This window comes from Vanellus vanellus (genome assembly GCF_965231255.1).
Source record: "Vanellus vanellus genome assembly, chromosome: 5".
Lineage (NCBI taxonomy): Eukaryota > Metazoa > Chordata > Aves > Charadriiformes > Charadriidae > Vanellus > Vanellus vanellus.
In genome coordinates, this window is record NC_138910.1 from 170,750 (window position 1) to 190,113 (window position 19,364).

At 39.9% G+C, this 19,364-nt stretch overlaps 1 protein-coding gene across 1 annotated transcript in view; it reads left to right on the plus strand.

The window, feature by feature from the left end:
- BAZ2B (bromodomain adjacent to zinc finger domain 2B) overlaps positions 1 to 19,364 on the plus strand; it is an 86,812-nt gene that overhangs the window by 14,377 nt on the left and 53,071 nt on the right. The window contains exons 2-6 of the mRNA XM_082483184.1: positions 5,098 to 5,259; positions 6,855 to 7,048; positions 14,055 to 14,261; positions 14,907 to 15,305; positions 17,735 to 18,344. Coding sequence (XP_082339310.1) covers positions 5,098 to 5,259; positions 6,855 to 7,048; positions 14,055 to 14,261; positions 14,907 to 15,305; positions 17,735 to 18,344 — 1,572 coding nt within the window. The remainder of the gene's footprint in view (positions 1 to 5,097; positions 5,260 to 6,854; positions 7,049 to 14,054; positions 14,262 to 14,906; positions 15,306 to 17,734; positions 18,345 to 19,364) is intronic.

Here is a 19,364-nt window from a genome sequence, read left to right on the forward strand (position 1 = left end):
CAACTTCTAGAAGGCAAAGCTGATGGCTTCCCTGGACATTCTGTTTTGCACTTTTGATACCAGTAAGGACCAAATGCAGAAGTGCCTACGAATGGATAATTTGAACATCAGTAAAATTTTCATTAAGTTGTTTTAGAAAACTAGCTCGTGTACATTTTATTTTAGATATCAAAAATTACTGGTTATTGGGGTTTTTGAGTTCTATTTCAAAATTTACAAAATGTATGCAAGATATCTTTGCTATTTTGTTTATTTCATTATTAGTTTGTGCATTGTGTGTTTTGTAGGCCCCTGATGATCTCTGAAATATTTCGTGCGCATTAAGGATAGATGCATCACACAGCTGTGCTTACACAAGGATATCCCACTATGTTAAGGGAACAGACTCTCTTCCACTGCTAACAGAAACTGCCGTGGCAAATATAATACCTTTTTCCATTTTTAATTGCAAACATTTTGTTAGAGTTGCTCATGTTTTTGAATATTTTATGTGTTGTAGAAATACAGTGCCAATACTAGAAGATATTAAATGTAAAACTCAATGATAGGTTTTAAAATATAAAAACTTTTTAGTAAAATGTTTTTAAGCTGGAGGTTGGCCTTCACTGCATCTGTCCGGACAGTGCGATGCCAAGTGTTGTGCTTTCCCTCGGGACATGGATTCAGAGCAGCCGGGGATCGCTGCACCACCTCTCCGTGGTGCCAAGTGCCGTCCCGCCGGTCGGCCACCCACTCGCTGCTTGGTGCGCAGCTGGCACAGGCAGGCAGAGTGTTTTCTTTCTCCTTTTTCCCCAGTGTACATCTGTGCCGTGCTATGACAGGGAAATAAGTGTAACGTTGGACAGTGGGGTGGCTTAACCCCATCAGCGTCAGTGTGGAGCGGTGCCTGGACTGCTCCTAGTGAAAGAGACGTCGTCGTAGTTTGAATGCAGCACTGCCTCAGTTTGAGCGTTCTGCTCTTGGGATGCTGTAGCTCAGGGGGAAATGCTGTATTGTAAAATACACCTTGGGTAAGTAGATGGGGATTTTTCTCAAAAAACTGAATACTTGCTTGTAGAAAGCCCGAGGAATTCAAAAGCATGGTACTGTTACAGACATCTGATTTGTCTGTAGTAGGATTGGCCAGCATGATCCTGTTTCTCACTTGATTTTATTCATAAGTAAAGGGTTTTTTTTGGTTGCACCTTGTAAAGTCAGTGGTCTCCTATCCTTTAAAATATCAACAGATGGCACAAAAGAAATGAATGCAAAACGATGCACCTGACTTCCACCATAAGATGTCGGTTACTCAGCTGGTGTTTTCCAGTCTGGCGTACTCTGCAAATCTTACGTCTGAGAACAAAGCTTTCTAAAGGAAATTAAATACTGTAACACTTTCTCCAAAGTAGGCAGTGCGTCAAGATGCTTCTTATCCACTTTTTCTGTAGTCTGAAGAAAAGATATTCCTGTCAGGACATGAATATCTTGAAGAGACCTCTCCTCTTGCTGGCTGGCCAGGCCCTGCGCGGCCGCCCCTGCTCCCCCCAGAGAACTCAGGGTTGTGGGATTCCACCAGCAGTAGAGCTGTAGAAACAGAGGGTTAGGTAGTGGTAAAAGCCTACAACAAATATTGCAAAGTATTTTTAAAATTTTGTTTGATAAAAATGACAGAATTTTGTTTCAGTTATTCATGCCAGAGGAGTAAAAGCAGAACTCTTGTTACTAGGAGGATAATGAGATACTACACACAGACCCTTACAAAGCCACAGTGTCTGAAAGAAATGCGTGTAGAGCTAAAGTAAGGAGGGGTAAAATAGTTCAGAAAGCGGTGAATGCTGATTCATTTGTAATGTTCTCATTCAGTGGTTTGGTTTTTTTTTATTAGATGAAAAGATTCATTCCGTTGTAACAGCCATCTGACGCGTGATAGCGCAGCGGAGTTAATGGATACTCGTTTTAAGCTTTGCTCTAAGGGACGGTAGTTGTTCGTAGCTTCTATTGACTTTGTTCCATTTTACAAGAGAATCTTTCTTCATTGAGAAAATCTTATTTTTGCTGAAGTAGGGATGAAAGAACTCCGTGTCTGACCTTGAACAATTTTCTGACCTCCTGTGATGTTCTTAAAAGTTTCAGCTGAAAATTGAGACACTCATGTCTGTAAAGACGGAGTTTTTATATTCACGTATCTGGGTAAATAAGCGTAGCGGAAAAAACTAATTTAAAATTTTGATTTTGCTGTCTCGTTGAAGGGCAGTATTTTCCATAGATCTTGATAATATAATGAGTTTAGGCAGTCTACCTGTATGTAGTTGTTGTGGTCTTGCATAAGCCTTTGAATGGCCCATGTATCCTTAATTCGGTAGCAATTTGCATGTGTACAGTCCAGTGACCGTTGTTTTTACATTTCTTGGTTAGTACATTCCAGGCAATGATTCTGTAACTTTGTGGGATCACTCAGAATACAAACTAAACTACTCTGTGTCACTGTGTTCTAATTCCAAATGTAAGATAATAGAATAATGTGAAGTTTTTGCAGTTTTATAGAATAATGTCAAGTTTTTTGAAGTTTTTTCTAGCAGTATTTTGTGTATTTGTGTATTTTGGGCACAAGTTAGAGCACAGGAAGTTCCGTTCAAATACACGGAAACACTTCTTTACGGTTCGGGTGACAGAGCACCGGCACAGGCTGCCCAGGGAGGTTGTGGAGTCCCCTTCTCTGGAGATTTTCAAGACCCGCCTGGATGCAGTCCTGAGTAATGTGCTCTGGGCAATCCTGCTTTAGCAGGGGAGTTGGACTAGATGATCTCTCGAGGTCCCTTCCAACTCTGATGATTCTGTGTCTCTAGAATCTTTCATTTATAAAATTTTTAAATCACTGTGATGTATTTCTTATAATTTCAGTGTCTGGTACTGGCAGGTAAATATTGTTTATTAGCATTGTTCAAACTTCACTTACGTATTCATTAAGTCTTAATTACTGTATGTAACATCCTTATACTTACCTAGATATTTCTTACTTAATGTGTTTTATAGCGATATGAAATAACTATCTTAAAATGCATTAGACTAAATCCTGCTCAACTATATGGTTTAATTCTTTTAATCACACCGGTGATGTGTGTGTGTCCAATAGCTGAAGTTCTATACTTAGTTCTCGTCCTCATAATGTATAAAACTTGATATTATTATTTTAAGAAATGAAGCACGCCAGTGGGCCAAACCACAGGTTTTGCTCTTTCTCAGCTGTTCAAAGGGATGCTCTGCAAAACTGTTTCTGTCCTGGATGTATGCCACTGCTTCATGTATGTTTCCGGGTTCACAAAAAAATCATAATTGCACTTTAGCCCTGAAGAAATAATTTTCAAGGAGAGGAAAAGCAGTCAATCCCAGAAGTCAGACAGACCGATTTACCACCTAGTCCGTCCCGTTACTTGTGTAGACTGTGCCTTCTTCCAGTGTGTTTCTAGTGTTCAGTGTTGCATAATGAAGATTTCGCTATAAGACGGGAGAGTGTACTCACAAGTCTGATATTTTAAGCATAAAGCAAGCCCTGTGTTTTAACAGCTGCTTTGTATGAGTCAGCTCTGCCAAAACCCGTGTCGTTGCTACCCTTTAAACACCTTCGCAGAGTTGAATGGCCAGTATGGGACCTGGCCAAGCGGTAACCAATTATTTTATGTGCACTTGCTTGTTAGATTTAGGTTTTATGCAGACCAAACCTCTGTTTCTAGCCCTTGTCACAGTGGCATTTATGTGTCACGTGTCCGATTCTTCTGCTTCTTGTAATGCGATATAATTTCTGTTTTGATTGGTGGTGGGTGGGAAGAGTTAGTTTTAAGAGAAGTTTGGAAGAGATTTTTCTTTCCTGACAAAATATTACAGCACTTTTTTTTTTGCATATACACACCTTTTCTCTCTCACATACATGATTTTTAACGTGTGATCTTCATTCAAAAGACTCTTTCCCTTCAGAGGGATTTGAGAGGTTCTTTGTAAATTACGCTTTGTGTTTTTTTCAGTTGTTGACTAGCGAATGTGTTGCAGCAGCGACAACAACCTTTGTGTAACAGCTCTTACAGAAGAGGACCCTGACGCTCTCAAGGAATTCTGCTGTGCAAATCTGCACGCTGTTTCTGGGCTCCTGTGTACACGCAGAAGCCCTTAAGGGTACTGCGCTGGATCTTTGCCTCTTACATGGCTGTTTAGGCTTAGCAGTGCCTTATTAAAAAATGTGCAGTCACTTTGGTTTCAAGAAAGTGCAGAAGAGGATTACATAAGGGTTGCATAAATATTCTAGATAATTGCTGCTATAGTAAAGAACGTTAAAAACTGAAAGTTGTAGGGACCATGTCAACTCCTTTGAAGTTCATTTTCCTGGAAAACAAAAATCAATAACCATTTAAGATGAAAGTTTGAAATGGCAACAAAACAAAAAAGAGTATTGGATTATTTTTAAAATAAGAAATCTCTATTCCTTGGTCAATCCCTTACATTTATGTAACAAGCAGCACAGAGTTGTGAAACAACCGTTTTAATAGGGATGTTACAGAAGAAAATAGAGACTGCTTTTCCCCCATCCAGGGTCAAACTCCCGGGCAGAAACCGCTTAGAGTGGGTGTAGAGTTGCTGTAGAGTAGCCAATAGGTCGTTCTTTTGGGGAACTGCTTCAGGTGTGTTTTTGTGGTGGAGACCTCGGAGTATGCCAAGACTGAGACTGCAGAGGTGACTTAAAGCAGTTGTGCTTTTTCGTAGTTCTGATGTAAGAAGGCTGCTGAGGAAATAATGAATGTTCAAGAGTGATCTGTGAATATTGATCCTATTTACAACAATAGCAGTTTCATTTTGGGGTGATCGTTGTCACGTAGCTTTCTATTAAGTATTTATTTTCAGAACGTGTTTAAATAAAACTGCATTGAAATCTTTGCTAGAATGGCTTTAATGACAAAAGACCAGAACTGCTGCAGGAAATTCATATAATTTCAGATGTTCCCAATATTATTGTTTTCTTCTTACTCCCAGATTTAGTAAATCTGCTGTAGATTATGCACAGCAACATTCTTACAGAAGTATTTATTATTAGAACAACTGAAGTTTGCTTTTATTTCCTTTGCGGTGTAGAATGGTGGCGAACGGCAGACGCGCACACTCGTCCTGGGGCAGCTTTTTTCCCACCACTCTTGGGAATTCCACCGCTCTTTGCACCTCCTGCACAGAATCATGATTCTGCTTCATTCCACTCCAGAGCTACAGGAAAAAATGGCCGGAGCAGTACAGAAAAAGGTAATGGCTAAAGCTGGTTATGGAATAATCATGTTGAACTTCTGCACATGCAGAAAGATGTGGAATTTGAGCTTTGCCACTCGTTTTTCCCATTCCTAAACAGCACTACAAAAATTGATTCTGTTAGCTAAGCGTGAGAGATCCAAGTATGGGCTTTCAGTACTGACATACTCTTTCTACTAATGTTTTTCCCCCTTTTTTGCTGTAGATAGTTTGTTTGGGACTGGGACTTTGTCTGGGACTGAGTAGTAGGGAGAAGTTTTCTTTTAAAGTTTGTGGTGTGATTTTTGGAGGCCGTGTACACGTGTAGCGAGTGCCGTTCCTCTGCATGAGGGAAGCGTGTGTGGGGGAGTTTTTTGTTGGGGGGTGTAGGGCTACCGGCCCGCAGTGGAAATAGCCCGGTGACAGGAGAACCTTTGCCTGCATTTCAGACCGCTGTTTCATTAGTGGTATCGCACGCCTTTCGAAAATGTAAGATGCGCTTGTTCGATCCGAGGCTTGTTCTGCTCAGAGGAGAGGGGGCTGAAGGGTGACCTCGCTGCTGTCGAGGGGTGACCTCCCTGCTGGCCGTGGCTCCCTCATGAGGGAGGTGCTGGCCTCTTCGCTCTGCTTTCTGCTGATGGGATGCGAGGGGATGGCTTAAAGCTGCATCAGGGGAAGTTCACATGGGACATTAGGAAACTGTTGCTCGCCGAGAGGGTGACCAGGGTCACCGGGGAGGTGGTCGTAGCCCTCAGCCTGTCTGTGTTCAAGATGCGTTTGGGCAGTGCTCTTAGATGTGTGGTTTAGCTTCCGAGTTGTCCTGTGTGGAGTCAGGAGTGGGACTTGATGATCCTTGTGGATTCCTTCCAGTTCAGGGTACTCTGTTCTGTGATTCTTTGATGAACAAACAAAGCTTTTTTTTTTTTTTTAATAGTTTCGGTAGGTTTGAGGACCTGATGTGCGTTTCAGAATCCATCTAATAGTCCAGGGATTGCAGATTAGCAAGTTTGTGTGGTTAGGGGTATTTTCTTAGAAAACAACAGTCCTCTTGACTGATAAGTAAGCAAGCTTGAATGTGGTGGTTATTTCAGATATCATTCCCGCAACTCCCCCCCACCCCACCCCCCCCTTTTACACCGTGCAAAACTCATAAAAATATCTTGGGCTTCATGTTGTTTTCTTTGGAGCTGGTGGATACTTCAAAATTGTAAACAAATTATTTGGAGAGATATTTATTGGAATGTATATTTTTGCGTCTTCTTTCTTCAAAAGCTTAATTTTCTGCCCCTGACTAAACTCAAGGATAGTTTGAGCTTAAAAATGGGCATTTTCAGGTTTAGGGTGTTTTTCCCTAAAAAACGCTGTTTTTTACAGCGTTAAATGTCCTTTCAATCATGGGTTCTCTGCACGTTTTAATAACAATAACCCCATGAGCAGATCAAAGAGACTCTTGGGTGGCAGATTTATAGTGTACGTTGGGAGTAACCTGTGAGTAGTCTAGCGTCTGCTTGGATGTTTCTGGAAGGGAGGTGAGTGCGACTGGAACATCTCAAAGAAAGTATCTGCTACTTCCGATCTTTTTAAATGTCCCTTTGTAAATCTGTCACCTTAAGGTATAAACGGATCACTGAACGGGAACAGTACCACTGCAGCGTCTGGTGTCAGCGCATCCGTACTACCCCCTAGCATTGCAGCTTCTGCGGGGCAAGTGAAAGCTGTAACCTCCGGAGCAGGAGGCCGCAAATACAACCAGGAGCAAAGCAAAGTTCAGCTTCTGGACACCAGAGCTGACAAAATCAAAGATAAGGTAAATATACAGAAAAAACTTTGATTCACACAAAAAATCGACATGGTAAGTGCTCTGATCGTGCACACAGCAGCGTTTTTAAGTGTTCTCTCCCAGTACAAAATGTTTCGGGTTTTCCTTCTCGTTTTTCATTAGAGCAAGATCTGCACCCTTGTCTGTGTGGTAGTTTTTTGTGTGTTGGGGTTTTCTGTGGTTGGTCTTTTTTTTTGTGTGTTTGGTTTTTTGACATGTTTGTCAACCAAAAGCTACCTTTAGCGCTAATTCCACTAGTTAAAAGCTGTATGTGATAACATATTTTTATTTAACTTATATAATTATAAAGTATATTATTTCTAACACCAATATTTGATATTATACTATGGTATAAATAGTTGTATTATAATTATAAATTACAAACTGAATAATTATTTTTTTGTGTAACTTAAAATAGAAAGCATGTCAGGAGGAGAATGAAATCTTTAGACATAAAAAGAAAAATGCTTTTCTGGGAGTAATTTCCTATTTATCAAAAGAAAGAAGTATTATTAATGGTTGTGATTCAGCAAAAAACTTAGAGCCGTCTAATATGAAAGACATGAGTAGTCTCCGTGAGTTAGTAAACCTCCTTATATACTGATCCAAGCGCTCCTTATGAGCTTTTGCTGTTCCTGGAATCAAAAGTATTTAGTCAAAACACAGGAAATGGGATACGGGGAAATGGATTACTATTAAAATAGAAGCTAAGGGAGTCATTCCCTGCTGGCGGCCATCTAGGCTAAAATGCTTTTATTTCTTACATTTCTGTTTTGTGAGCGATCGGGCCTGTTGCTTTCTTTCTCTTTCTGTTACTGCATTGTATCCAGCTCCCAAATCTGAGCGTTCTTAGGTGAGAGGTTGGCGTTTTCAAAGTTCCGTTGGTGTTTGCATCTCTCTGCACAAAAATAGCTGTTAGCGCTAAAATGGTTAATTATATTTGTGTAGAGATACAGTGTTTAATATATTGACAGCAGAACATTTTCCCTCAAAATGTTCTTCATGTGTTCAACAATCAACAGCTTCTGAAGGTATGAAGGTAGTTACAGGTATTTGTGAAATTTTTGACTTTTTTTCAGGCTTACATACTAGAAATGGCTCTTTCCTTTCTAAAATTCTGCTTTTATGCTGGATGTCTCTGTGAAAAATGTAAGCTTTGTTTCTGTGGTGCAGAGGTAAAGATTTTTCCAGATAACGTCTCTTTATTTCTGACTATTACTTCAGTTATGTAACATAGCAAAGAAATTACTATCTTAATGTCTCCAGATACCTTCCCAAAAGTTTATATATCACAAGTAAATGAACAGACTTTTCTGTTCACTTTTTGGCTCTTTGTCTTGTTCAGAAAACTGAGCTGTTTAAGCTAGTTACTTGTTAGCATGAGTATCACCGAATATTACACCTCTTCTTGCCCTTTTTTTTTTTTTTTCCTCCAAATTTCAGTCAGGATGTTTGTCAGCATTGTTATCTTTTCCTTTGTATCACCATTTGTCTTTAAGTACAAATTCTGTATCCTTGATACATTTGCTTTTGATGTGGGTACTGATTTCAAATCCAGTTTCAATTTGCTAAATACTGAGTTGCTTTAAAACAATGTACTCACTCAATTAGTGTACTCCTTTCTTAAATTTGCTTAGTTTTGTATCTTAATATTTAAATTGTTTATCTAATGCAGATAAATTTCAGGTTGTCAACAGTTTTGCTTCTGAAGTTTTTGTAGTAATTTTTCTAATACTGAAGTGGAGTTTTGTTTTGGTCTTGCTCGACAAGCTGGCATTCTAGATGGTCTTCTAGTCCTTGTCCTTAACTTCTTGTCCTCTGAAGCTTTTTGAGGTATTTGTCATTGTAATGATTTGAACAAGCTTTCCAATCAAAACACGTGGAATACTCTAAATGAGAACTCCACCATGAGGAGGAGATCAAGAGATTTGATTAAATAAATAAGTAAATCAGTAATTTTTTTCCATATGTTAGAACGAAGCCACAGCTGGAACTGAAGGCAGAGGAATAAGCAGAGGGCAGTAGGCAGATGGAGTATTTTGTGCTGGGCTTTGTACAAGTGAAGTTATGTTTTTAAATTTCAAAGTGTAACAACACTTGCCTCTTTTTCTATAGAGCACAGTTTATTTTAAAACATTTTTGTTATTCTTCTCTAAATGTTCCTTTCTTTAGGGTTTTATTTTTTTAGTATTCATCTGCTGATTTCTTCAGTCGTATCCTTAGTTGTAATTTTTGAGGTTGGTACCTAATGTATTTACTTTTTTACCTTTTTTAAAAAAAAAAAAAAACAAAGCTGATACCAAGCTGTTTTTACACTTGGTGAAAATCTAAAGAGTTACTTTTTGCGCAGTGTTTTCTTCCTGGTTGAATTCTAGTTCTGCTGTCCTACCACCTTAAGGAATCCTACAGTGCAGTCTGATAGTAACTTGTATTAGAGACATTTTTTTGCCTGTAGTGTGTGGAAAAACATCTTCTGAGTTCATAGAAGTATCTGATCTTCAAAGCTGTAGTTATGAGAAGTTCTCATCCAGTTTGTTTTGTCTAGAGCGTGTTTCATCATCCAGAGGGCTATACACACCAGACAACAATAAACTGGAAACTGTCCAAAACACGTGTTTATATTGTGCCAGATCCTCATGCATCGCTGTATGTTTGTGGCATATCATGATAGGTCTGTTGAGCGTAATGATATTGTATTGAACGTAGATGTCATTGTGACGATCTGATGCACTATCCGCAACTTATTTTGTACATACAAAAATTTGGTAACTGCCTTACCTTTTTACTTTGCTGTGTTGGTCACTGTGTTGATAACTTTCGCATGCTTTATTTTCTTCTTTTAAGCCTGCCGAGTTTGTGGCTAAGATAAAACTGAATAAGCTGATACACTTTATAAGTAATCATTCACCTGAATGTGCCGCTTCAACCTTACCAGAAACAAACAAACAAACAAACAAACAAAAATAACCCAGACCAAAAACCTGACCACCCCTCTGTTGGTTGCATTAATGAATTTCTAGGATGTGGAAGATCAGCAGGATTTCTACGCTGGTAAAGCAACAGTCTCAAGGGGAAGAAGGTCTAACTGGTGAACCTGGGTGCCTGGCTCTCGTTTGGCTCAGAGACAGTTCCCTACCAGTATGGCAGCTGGTGAGACAGCAGTCCAACCCAAGGTCTGGCCTTGGGGGCTTTTGCTGTCCTGGATTCCAGGAAGAGCATCAGGACGCTGGGTTATTAACTCTCGACACATCCTTTACCTTTAATATCTCTTCTTGGCAATTACCATGTTGGATTTCCTTAACAAACTTCAGTACTTTGAAATCATGACTGGAATATTTTTAAAATATCACTTTAGTCACCTTTTTATGGGACTGTCCCATTGGGTCATTACGGTGGGGCTACTTTTCATGGTACTCGTATTCAGTCTAGATCACTGCTTTCTGAACAGTGGACATTTTCAGTTAGCATAAGCATCAGCAGATTTGCTAAAGTCAGCGAACCAAAATCAAATACGAAGTTTATTTTAATGGAACCCACACTTGCTTCAACTTCCATGACTGTATTGTTGCCAATAGAGGAACTAGTCAAAGTGAAACTTGCTCTTAAGAACAATTTTTTTATTGAGTGTATTTCTTGAAGAGTCTTTTATTATCTTTTTCTAAATAATATATTTTTTTATATTCTATAAATACCTGCTTGGCCTTACATATATCTTCAGAAGTCTCTCTCCTTTTTTCTTCCTAGTGTATTTCAAATGAAGTAAAACAGTACTTTTTGGTCTGTACTTTTCCTTCTCTTTCTTGGCTATTTTCTTTTGTGTCAGCAAGCTTTTGGAATTTCTTTCAAGTTTTTTTTTGTTGTTCTAAATGTCTTTACAGAGAGATTTTGCTTTACATTATTTGAGTAAGTCTGAATTATTTTTTCTGTGTGCAGTTTACTGTCTTCCCCCCCTCTCCCTCCCTCTCCCCCCCTCCCCACATTACTTTTTACGAAGGATTCGATAAAAACTTCTCCATCAAGATTAATCCTTTTGTATCCACTAAATGCACGAGTTTAAATTTTCCCTATCATTACATTTTCTCTAAGCTACTAGTTTGCCATCCGTTCGCGTGGAATCCTACTAATCCAACTTCTTTGTATTGGTTTTATCTGTGTCAAAAGGTTCTATTTGTCTATGAAGTAAAAAATCCCTGGGAAGCGGTTGTGTTTCACAATGTTGTTAAGTGCCTGATTTGTTTTAAAGCATTTGATTGCTTACAAGTTATACTAAATTTCATGTCAAAATTAGCTGTCCCTTTTCTTGAGGTAGTTCTTTGTGAATCGGATTTATGTGTCGGATGTTGCTTGGCACTTGCCACTGCCTTTTTCACAAGAATGTTCCCGACTCCTTCCTCGGTACGGTAATTTTCTGATGTTCTCTTCTGCAGTACGGAAGGGTAGGTTTGTAAGATACAGCAGCTAACACACTTTGTGAAGGTAGATGGACAGCAACGGTTTTAAAGTCTCGATGCGTAGAAGTAAACACTATCAGCTAAGTGAACCCATTGACATACTCTCCTTTCTCCAGACTCTTACGTGCATCTCATAAACAGCTGATGGTACAAGTATGTATTTCATCAGCATCGTGAATAAACTAGATATTTCTGATTTTAGTATTATTGCAGTGTTTTGGGTGTTTCCCTTTCCTCGTACAGAGGTAAATAGAGAACTGTGAAGGGGAAAACTAGATGAGAATCCTGGAGGTGTGATTCCAGGAGGCGTTGTTACTTTTACTGCTTCAGATCATGGTCTTGTCCTTCATTTTATGATCTTAACCTTCATGAAAAGAAATTCTGCACCTGTGTCAAATATTAGACGGGAAGATACCTAAATGTGATGTAAAGGATGCTAGTAATGAAACGTACAGGACCTGCCATAGATGGACACGCTTATTTAGATCTGTTGTTTTGTGTCTGAATACATTCAGATCATTGTCCCTCATCTGAAGTATCAGTTGGTGCCTTTCTGAATCGAGCAGTAAAACAATAAATCCAAATAAATACACTTAATTTCTTAAGACTTTCCAACAGTGAAGCAATGCGTGTGACAGTATATAGACGGTGTGATGATATGAAGTGTTACTGTGTTCATCACAGGAAAAGATAGAGAACTTGGTTTTAAAAAAAGATGCAGATACCAGCCAGTTGACAAGTAGATGGGACTTAATCCGCCTACAGCTTCCACGCTTCGTAGCTATTTCACAAAGTAAATTGCATCCCATTGTGGTGGTTTAGCCCCGGTGGGTGCTCAGCCCCAGGCAGCCGCTCGCTCGCTCCCCCGTGGGACGGGGAGAGAACCGGAGGGTAAAAATGCGAAAACTCGTGGGTTGAGATAAAGACAGTTCAACAGAGAAAGCAAAAGCCACGCGCACAGGCAGAGCAACAGCAGAATTCATTCCCCCTTCCCGCGGCAGGCGGGTGCTCAGCCATTGCCAGGACAGCAGCGCTCCCTCGCCCGAACGGTGCCCTGGAAAAGCAAATGCCGTGTCCCCAAGTGTCCTCCCTTCTTCCCTGGCTTCTGCTGCTGAGCACGATGCCGTACGGTCCGGGACATCCCTGGGCCATCTGGGGCGGCCGTGTCCCCCCGGTCCCTGTGCCCCCAGCCCTGGCTGATGGGGGGTGAGGAGCAGAACAGCCTGGGGGCTGCGAGGCGCTGCTCAGCGCCCCTCGGGACTCACTCAGCTCCCATTGGGACTGGCACGGCCCTGTGCATCAGCACCCGTCGGTCACTGCCCCAAACACGGCACTGCAGGACCTGCCGGGAAAGAGTTAACTGTCCCAGCCAAAACCAGTACACCCGCTTGTAAGAATAAGTTTGTTATGTTTTCCCAGTAATTTATGTGAATTTCCTGATAAGACAAGGATCCTTGACATAAAATTGTTCTTTTTAGCCTCTTGTTTTATAACAAGGGTTTTGCTGTCCTCCTGTCTTCCTTTTGACTAACCTTAACCAGTTCACTCTGTGGCTCCACGTGCCCTGTTTAGATGCTACGTAACACTTTGCTGCTGCCGGACATCTGTAATCTGGTTTCATGTGTTTCTCTACCTTCCAACATCATTCTGCAAACTCTCTTTAAATCTGCTGTGTTGCTGGAGTACATACTTTCCCATCTCTCTCGCACACCTGCCATCGTAACACTCAAGTCTGCACGTACCCCCTTCAGATCTGTTTGTAAAATACACACATGCATTTCAGTTACCTCCCCCAAAAGCTAACTTTCTTCATCCGTTTCACTTTAAAATCTGGTCTTGCAGTGTCAACGTTTTGGTGTTCCTGTGGTTTTTATACCTTTCTTCCTTTTCTGTGTTCTTGTTTGCTGCTTCTTTTACTTTTGTGTTCTGGTCTGCAAATTGGTTCTTTCCAAATATTTAAATATAATACAGTGGTCAGAGTGTTTCAGCAGATTTTGGTCCATCTTCCAGAAGCAATTTGATGAGCGTATTCTTTTCGGTCCTCAAAAGCTTGCATTGCTGAACAGCGCATACTGTGAAATTCCGAGTTAAGTAATATAGTTAAATGAATGTGTCACTGAAAGATATTGATGAATCTAATACGTATTGTTCTTTCTGTGTTGGTTTGCAGTAAAGCTTTTGGTTTTAACCTTTTTTGGAAGCAATACATTCTGTGGAGATTTGCTAGACCTGAATCCCAGGCTGATTTTCTAGGCCTAAGTGTGGTACATTGCTTTCGGTTGTAGTGGTGCCAACAGTTCTGCCAGTGCGCGTGGTCAGAAAAATACTACAGCAGAACCTTGTGACCAGTTTTTCATTTTCATATCGTGTGAAGCACTTCTTTCTCTTTACTCTCCCGCAAAGACAGTCAGTTGTGTTCAACGATTGCAGATCACTTTACTCCAAAGTCGTACTGGTTTTTTGTTTTAAAGATTATGCATAGTAATAAGATGATATAACAGATTGAAGCTGAACCATTAACAGAGCATTCATCTTCCTGGTAGAAGCCCAGAAAAAAAGCGGTGGAAAGCTCTAGTAACAGCGACAGTGATTCGGGCTCCTCTTCAGACACCTCAAGTGAAGGCATAAGCAGCAGTGACTCTGATGATCTGGAGGAGGATGAAGAGGAGGAGGAGGACCAGAGTGCTGAAGAGAGTGAAGATGATGAATCTGATTCTGAAAACGAAGCACATCACAAAAACAAGAACAAGGTGTGACACTCACTGCTGCTCACGGTCTTGTCGCTGAAAACTGTTCGTGAAAAATCGACCTGTTCATGTTTGTACCAGTGGGCAATTGTTTAGCTACACATTAATGAATGCTAAGTATACTCTTTCTGGTTTTGCTTCAGGGGTTTCTGGGTTGCTGTTTTTTTTTTTGGTTTTTTTTTTTTTTTTGCATCCTTTATGGTAGAGTATTATTTTTGTTAAAGTGGGAAATATAAAGAAAAGTGCTGTGTGCTGATAGTGTATTGGAAATACGTCTTTCTATGGATAGTGCTTTGACAGTTTTGTTTTTTTTTTATCAGAGTGGTTACTTTTCCTGGTAGCCAGCAGAAGAACAAGATCGGATTCTTGCGTATCCTGTTAGGTTTATAGTCAAAAATACACTTAAAAACAACCATGGTTCAGTAGTTCTTCTCTACTAAGCATTTTCTTCACATGCTGAAACTATCTGGGGAAAAAAAAAAAACCTAAACAATAAATACATGACAAGATTGATTTTAAAATTATTATTGTTCCTGCTCTGCCGAGAATAGTATAATTGTTTCCTGGGGACTGATGTTGTTTGTTTTTGTTTTTTTAAAGGATCTTTAACTGATCTGATATGAACAGTCAAAAATACATATTTTGCAGGTGCTAATGCATAGTGGTGTAACAGATATGAAAAATGATGGACAGAAACCACATGAGAAGTCCCAAGACAAAAGAACACACCAGCAGATACCTCTTGTGTCTGATTCCCAGACTCACTCATCATTCCAGTCCCAGCAGAAGCAGCCTCAGGTTTTGTCACAGCAGCTTCCGTTTATTTTCCAAAGCTCTCAGGCAAAGGAGGAATCTGTGAACAAACACACAAGTGTGATACAGTCTACGGGATTGGTTCCCAATGTGAAACCTTTGTCTTTGGTACATCAAGCCAAAAAGGAAACCTATTTAAAACTCATAGTTCCTTCCCCTGATCTACTCAAAGCAGGGAGTAAAAATACCTCTGAAGAATCTATCTCTCTGACCAGCGATGTAAGATCAAAACGGGTGAGTTAAAAATCACTGTTTTCTGATTCTTTGTAACCTGCATTGCCCCCTTAACAAGATGCAACACTCCGCTATTGAGTTTTTTGAAATATAATGTTTTAAAATTATATGCATATTTATTTTCATATCATGTTTTTTTTGATGTGTTTTTAGAGTTTATACAGATACCTGATTTATGTAAATTAACTAAATTGTGTGGGTAATAGATGTTCCAAACTGTGGTGGCTGTTTTTTTGGTGTTGCGGGTGTTTGGTTTTTTGTTTTTTTGGTTTTTTTTTGGTTTTTTTTTTTTGTTTTTTTCCAAAGGAGCAGTAAATATTAAGCTTTAATGTTAGAGATGATTCACTCTACATTACAAGTGCCCTGAACTATTCCATAACTACACCTCAGAGAAGAGTCATCTACTTGGTGCGTGTGCCTCTATGCATACCCTAATGTATACGTAATGTAATCACGTACACAACTTTGTGCCACGTAATGCCAAACTTGAGTTTTGAGCTTATCTCATAGTGGAACTCTAGAGCTCTGCTGAAAGCAGTCCGTGTACTGGTGAGAGTAACGGGTACAAAGAAAGCAAAAGATTTTGTTGTGCATCTCTTCAGGAAAATGAACAGCTAAAATCAGTATCAAAACAAGGAAAGTACTTGTGGGTATGTTGTGTGGCCTGGATAGTCCTCCTGTGCTTCTCTGAGTTTGTCAGACTGCCGATATAATAATTTCTGTATCTAGTACGTAAGCGTGGCTTTGCTTTGTTTCAAGTTGGATAGTTTTAAGTCAAAGTAATTGATTACCTATTTTAATCATGGTTTTGAACAAAGTAGCTGAAAGCCATTTAAAAAATGTTGGATTTAATATTGGGTTTTGTTTGCTCTTTAAAGACAGAAGGATATTCACGCACTGATAGCAATTAAAACTGAGTATGGCCATTGCAATAAATTTGATCATTTTACTGGTCAGGACTCTGCAGTATGTTTACATGTGTCTGTCTTAACAGTTCTGTAGCTTACAAAAATTCTTTGTACGTTCTCAGTTTTTTTTTCCTGTTAATAGTGATTATGGTGACTAGCGTTGAATTTTCATCATTTCTGTTCATTTAGATTGGAATGGGGATTAGAAGAGAATGAAAATCCAGCATTTTAGAAATGTTAGGTTTGGAGTGCGTGGGTGTGTATATACACACAAATAAATATATAAAAAAGTACATTTAGCAAGGCAAGGTTCATTATTAAAAACAAAATTTGTTTTAAACTAAGTAGTATTGGTGAAGAGTAACCTGAGCTCTGATTCACAGCTAACTCACAGTCCTCGGTGGGAACTAAAAAATATTTTTATCACATAGTTTTTATTCCTACACCAAAAGAGAAACACTGTTTTTGCTTTCAACTCCGAGTTACTTTGTAGAATTCAGATATCCTAGTCATTTACATGGAATGTTTAAATAAATTATAATTATGAAAACATACATCTGTGCCATTGGAAGAGGTTTCTGCTGTCAGATTTAGGTTATGAATCTTTAGCTGATGATACATCACCCATTTAGTGGTTTGATTTCTTTAAAACTTCTACTGGAAACATGCACTGTGGGAATACTTATTTTACAGGTTTTCATAATTTCATATTCGGTTAGCTTCAAGAGCGTGTTGTAATTGACTTAATATTTTAAAAATTTATTTAAAATGTACCATCTTTATCCATGCTATTGTTTTTTTTTCCATCAAAGATGATGTATTTTCTTTTTCCTTGGAAGAGTCTCGAGACTAAAGACAGTGTAAGCTTCACATGCATTTCTGAGCCGCTAATGATTTAAGTTTTACCTGAAGAACTTTTTTCAGAGTTGAAAAACTAGCATATCGCAGTACTTATGAGTAATACCTTTTTCCCCATGGTTTTGTTTGATAAAATTTTTCTATGCCAAGAGCCTTCTATTGGTTTACTGCTAGTATTGAAGCTATTAGTGTGCTGTATTTACCTTGTGCTTTAAAATGAATAAATTACTAAAGCTAGTTTTACATTCACTAATAAGACTTTATACGCTGAAATGAGTAAAAAGCGGGGTTTTTCCTATGCCAGTACATAAGAGTAGTCTCTTTTTGAAAATTTCTTTTTCTCAAGATGCTGAATATCTTTGTGAAAATCACTTCTAGAGCAATGTAGCATGTGAAAAATCTTCCCTACATAATTTAGATCAGCTTCATCTTGAGTTCAATTTGTCTTTTCCTACTTGATTTACGGTGACAGTCACAAGACTTACATAACTCGTAGTCACTCATCTCTTCTGTTGTAGCTAGCACCTGCTTTCGACCTGCTAAAAATAGTTTAGCAGGTGCTTAAGATTTCTTAGAGTTCACCTGTCTGAATACTATAAATAGATAAATAAATAAATATTTTAAAAATCCACATTTTATTCCTCTGTCTTCTTATTTCTTTAGGAACAATATAAACAGACATTCCCAGCAGCACAGCTAAAGAAACAGGAATCATCTAAGAACCTGAAGAAGGTTATTGCAGCTTTGTCAAGCCCCAAACCAACATCTAGTTCACCAGCTCATCAAAAACTCACATCCTTGGAAAACAACCATTCTAATCCATTCCTGACAAATGCACTTTTAGGTAATCACCAACCCAATGGAGTTATTCAGAGCGTCATCCAGGAGGCTCCTCTTGCACTTACTACGAAACTGAAATCCCAGACCAAGATCAATGAAAGTGTAGCCATTTCTAGTAGTGCCCCCTTTTCTTTGCCGGTAAACTTGAGTGCATGTGGGAAAAAACCAACTGGTAACCGGACACCTGTTGTGCCCTCTACCTCTCCTGTGTTACCTGGTTCAGGCAAGGATAAACCAGTCAGCAATAACGCAGTAAATGCAGTAAAAACACAACACCGCCTTCATTCTGCAAAACTGGTGGTGGAGCAGTTCAGAGGGGTAGACTCAGATGCCCCCAGCAGTAAGGACTCTGACGACTCAAATGATGATGACGACGACGATGAAGATGAAGATGAGGACGATGAAGATGATGATTCTGATGATAGCCAATCAGGTGGTTTAACCTTTTTAATAGGAAAAGCAGAAACTTTCTTTTTTTTTTTTTGAGTGTTGAAAACATGCATTTCCCATCATATTTTAAAATAGGGGTAGGAAGTTTTGGGGCAGTGTGGCCTGCACAGTGTCCTACAGATATCCCGGAAAGTAGCGCGTGTTTCCCACCCCCCCGTCGTGTCATATCCAAAATCATGGTTTGGGTATTCTGATAGTTGGTCATATGGCAAGCGGTCTTCCAGCTGCCCTGGTAAGACGGCTCCCCAGCCTTCTGGAAAGGCTTCGGAGACCTCCCTTCCAGGTTGATCACCAGCTCAGGCACTGCTTATGTGGCCAGGTGCCCAGGAGGGGGATGGGGAGAATAGGCTGGTTGATGGTTAATTATTCTGGCAGGCAGAGCCCATCTGCAGAACAGGCTTTTCCGACCAGAGAGTGACTAAGCAAAGGCCTTCCAGTCGTCAAAAGTGGCAAGAAAGTCGTGTTTCTAAGCTTCATTCAGGAGCGCAGTAGGCAATGAGCAAGATTAGAGGAAAGTGCCAGGGCAGTTGTAAGGGGGTCAGTGTTCGTAGAGTGCATTCAGGCTACTGTGTTAAAGGCTCTTGAGCAACTCAGAAAGGCAGGGCCTGTTTTAAAGAGTTTATGGTGCTCCCAGTCACTCCTTTCTCCCCTGTGTGCCGATATCCCTGGGTCCAGCACTACCTTCATCATTCTCTTTCCCCTTCTCATCCACAGACCCTGTACTAATCTTTTTCCCCTCACAGCTGTAGCCTGTCTTCAGTTCCTTATCCTGTCTGCCCTTTGCTCTGTCTCTAACTCTTCCTTTGCCCAGACAGCCACACTTCCAATTCTGACGCCTTTCAGCCCGTTCCCAGTTCCATCGTTCGCTTCCTCTTCATGCTAGATTTCACAACCTCTCGAGGGCCCTTCCTGTGGTAGCGTTCAACCACTGCCTGGCATGGGGTGGGGGGTGGCCAAGGTGTAGCTCGTTCAAGGGTAAACAATCTCTTAAAATATTCAGCTT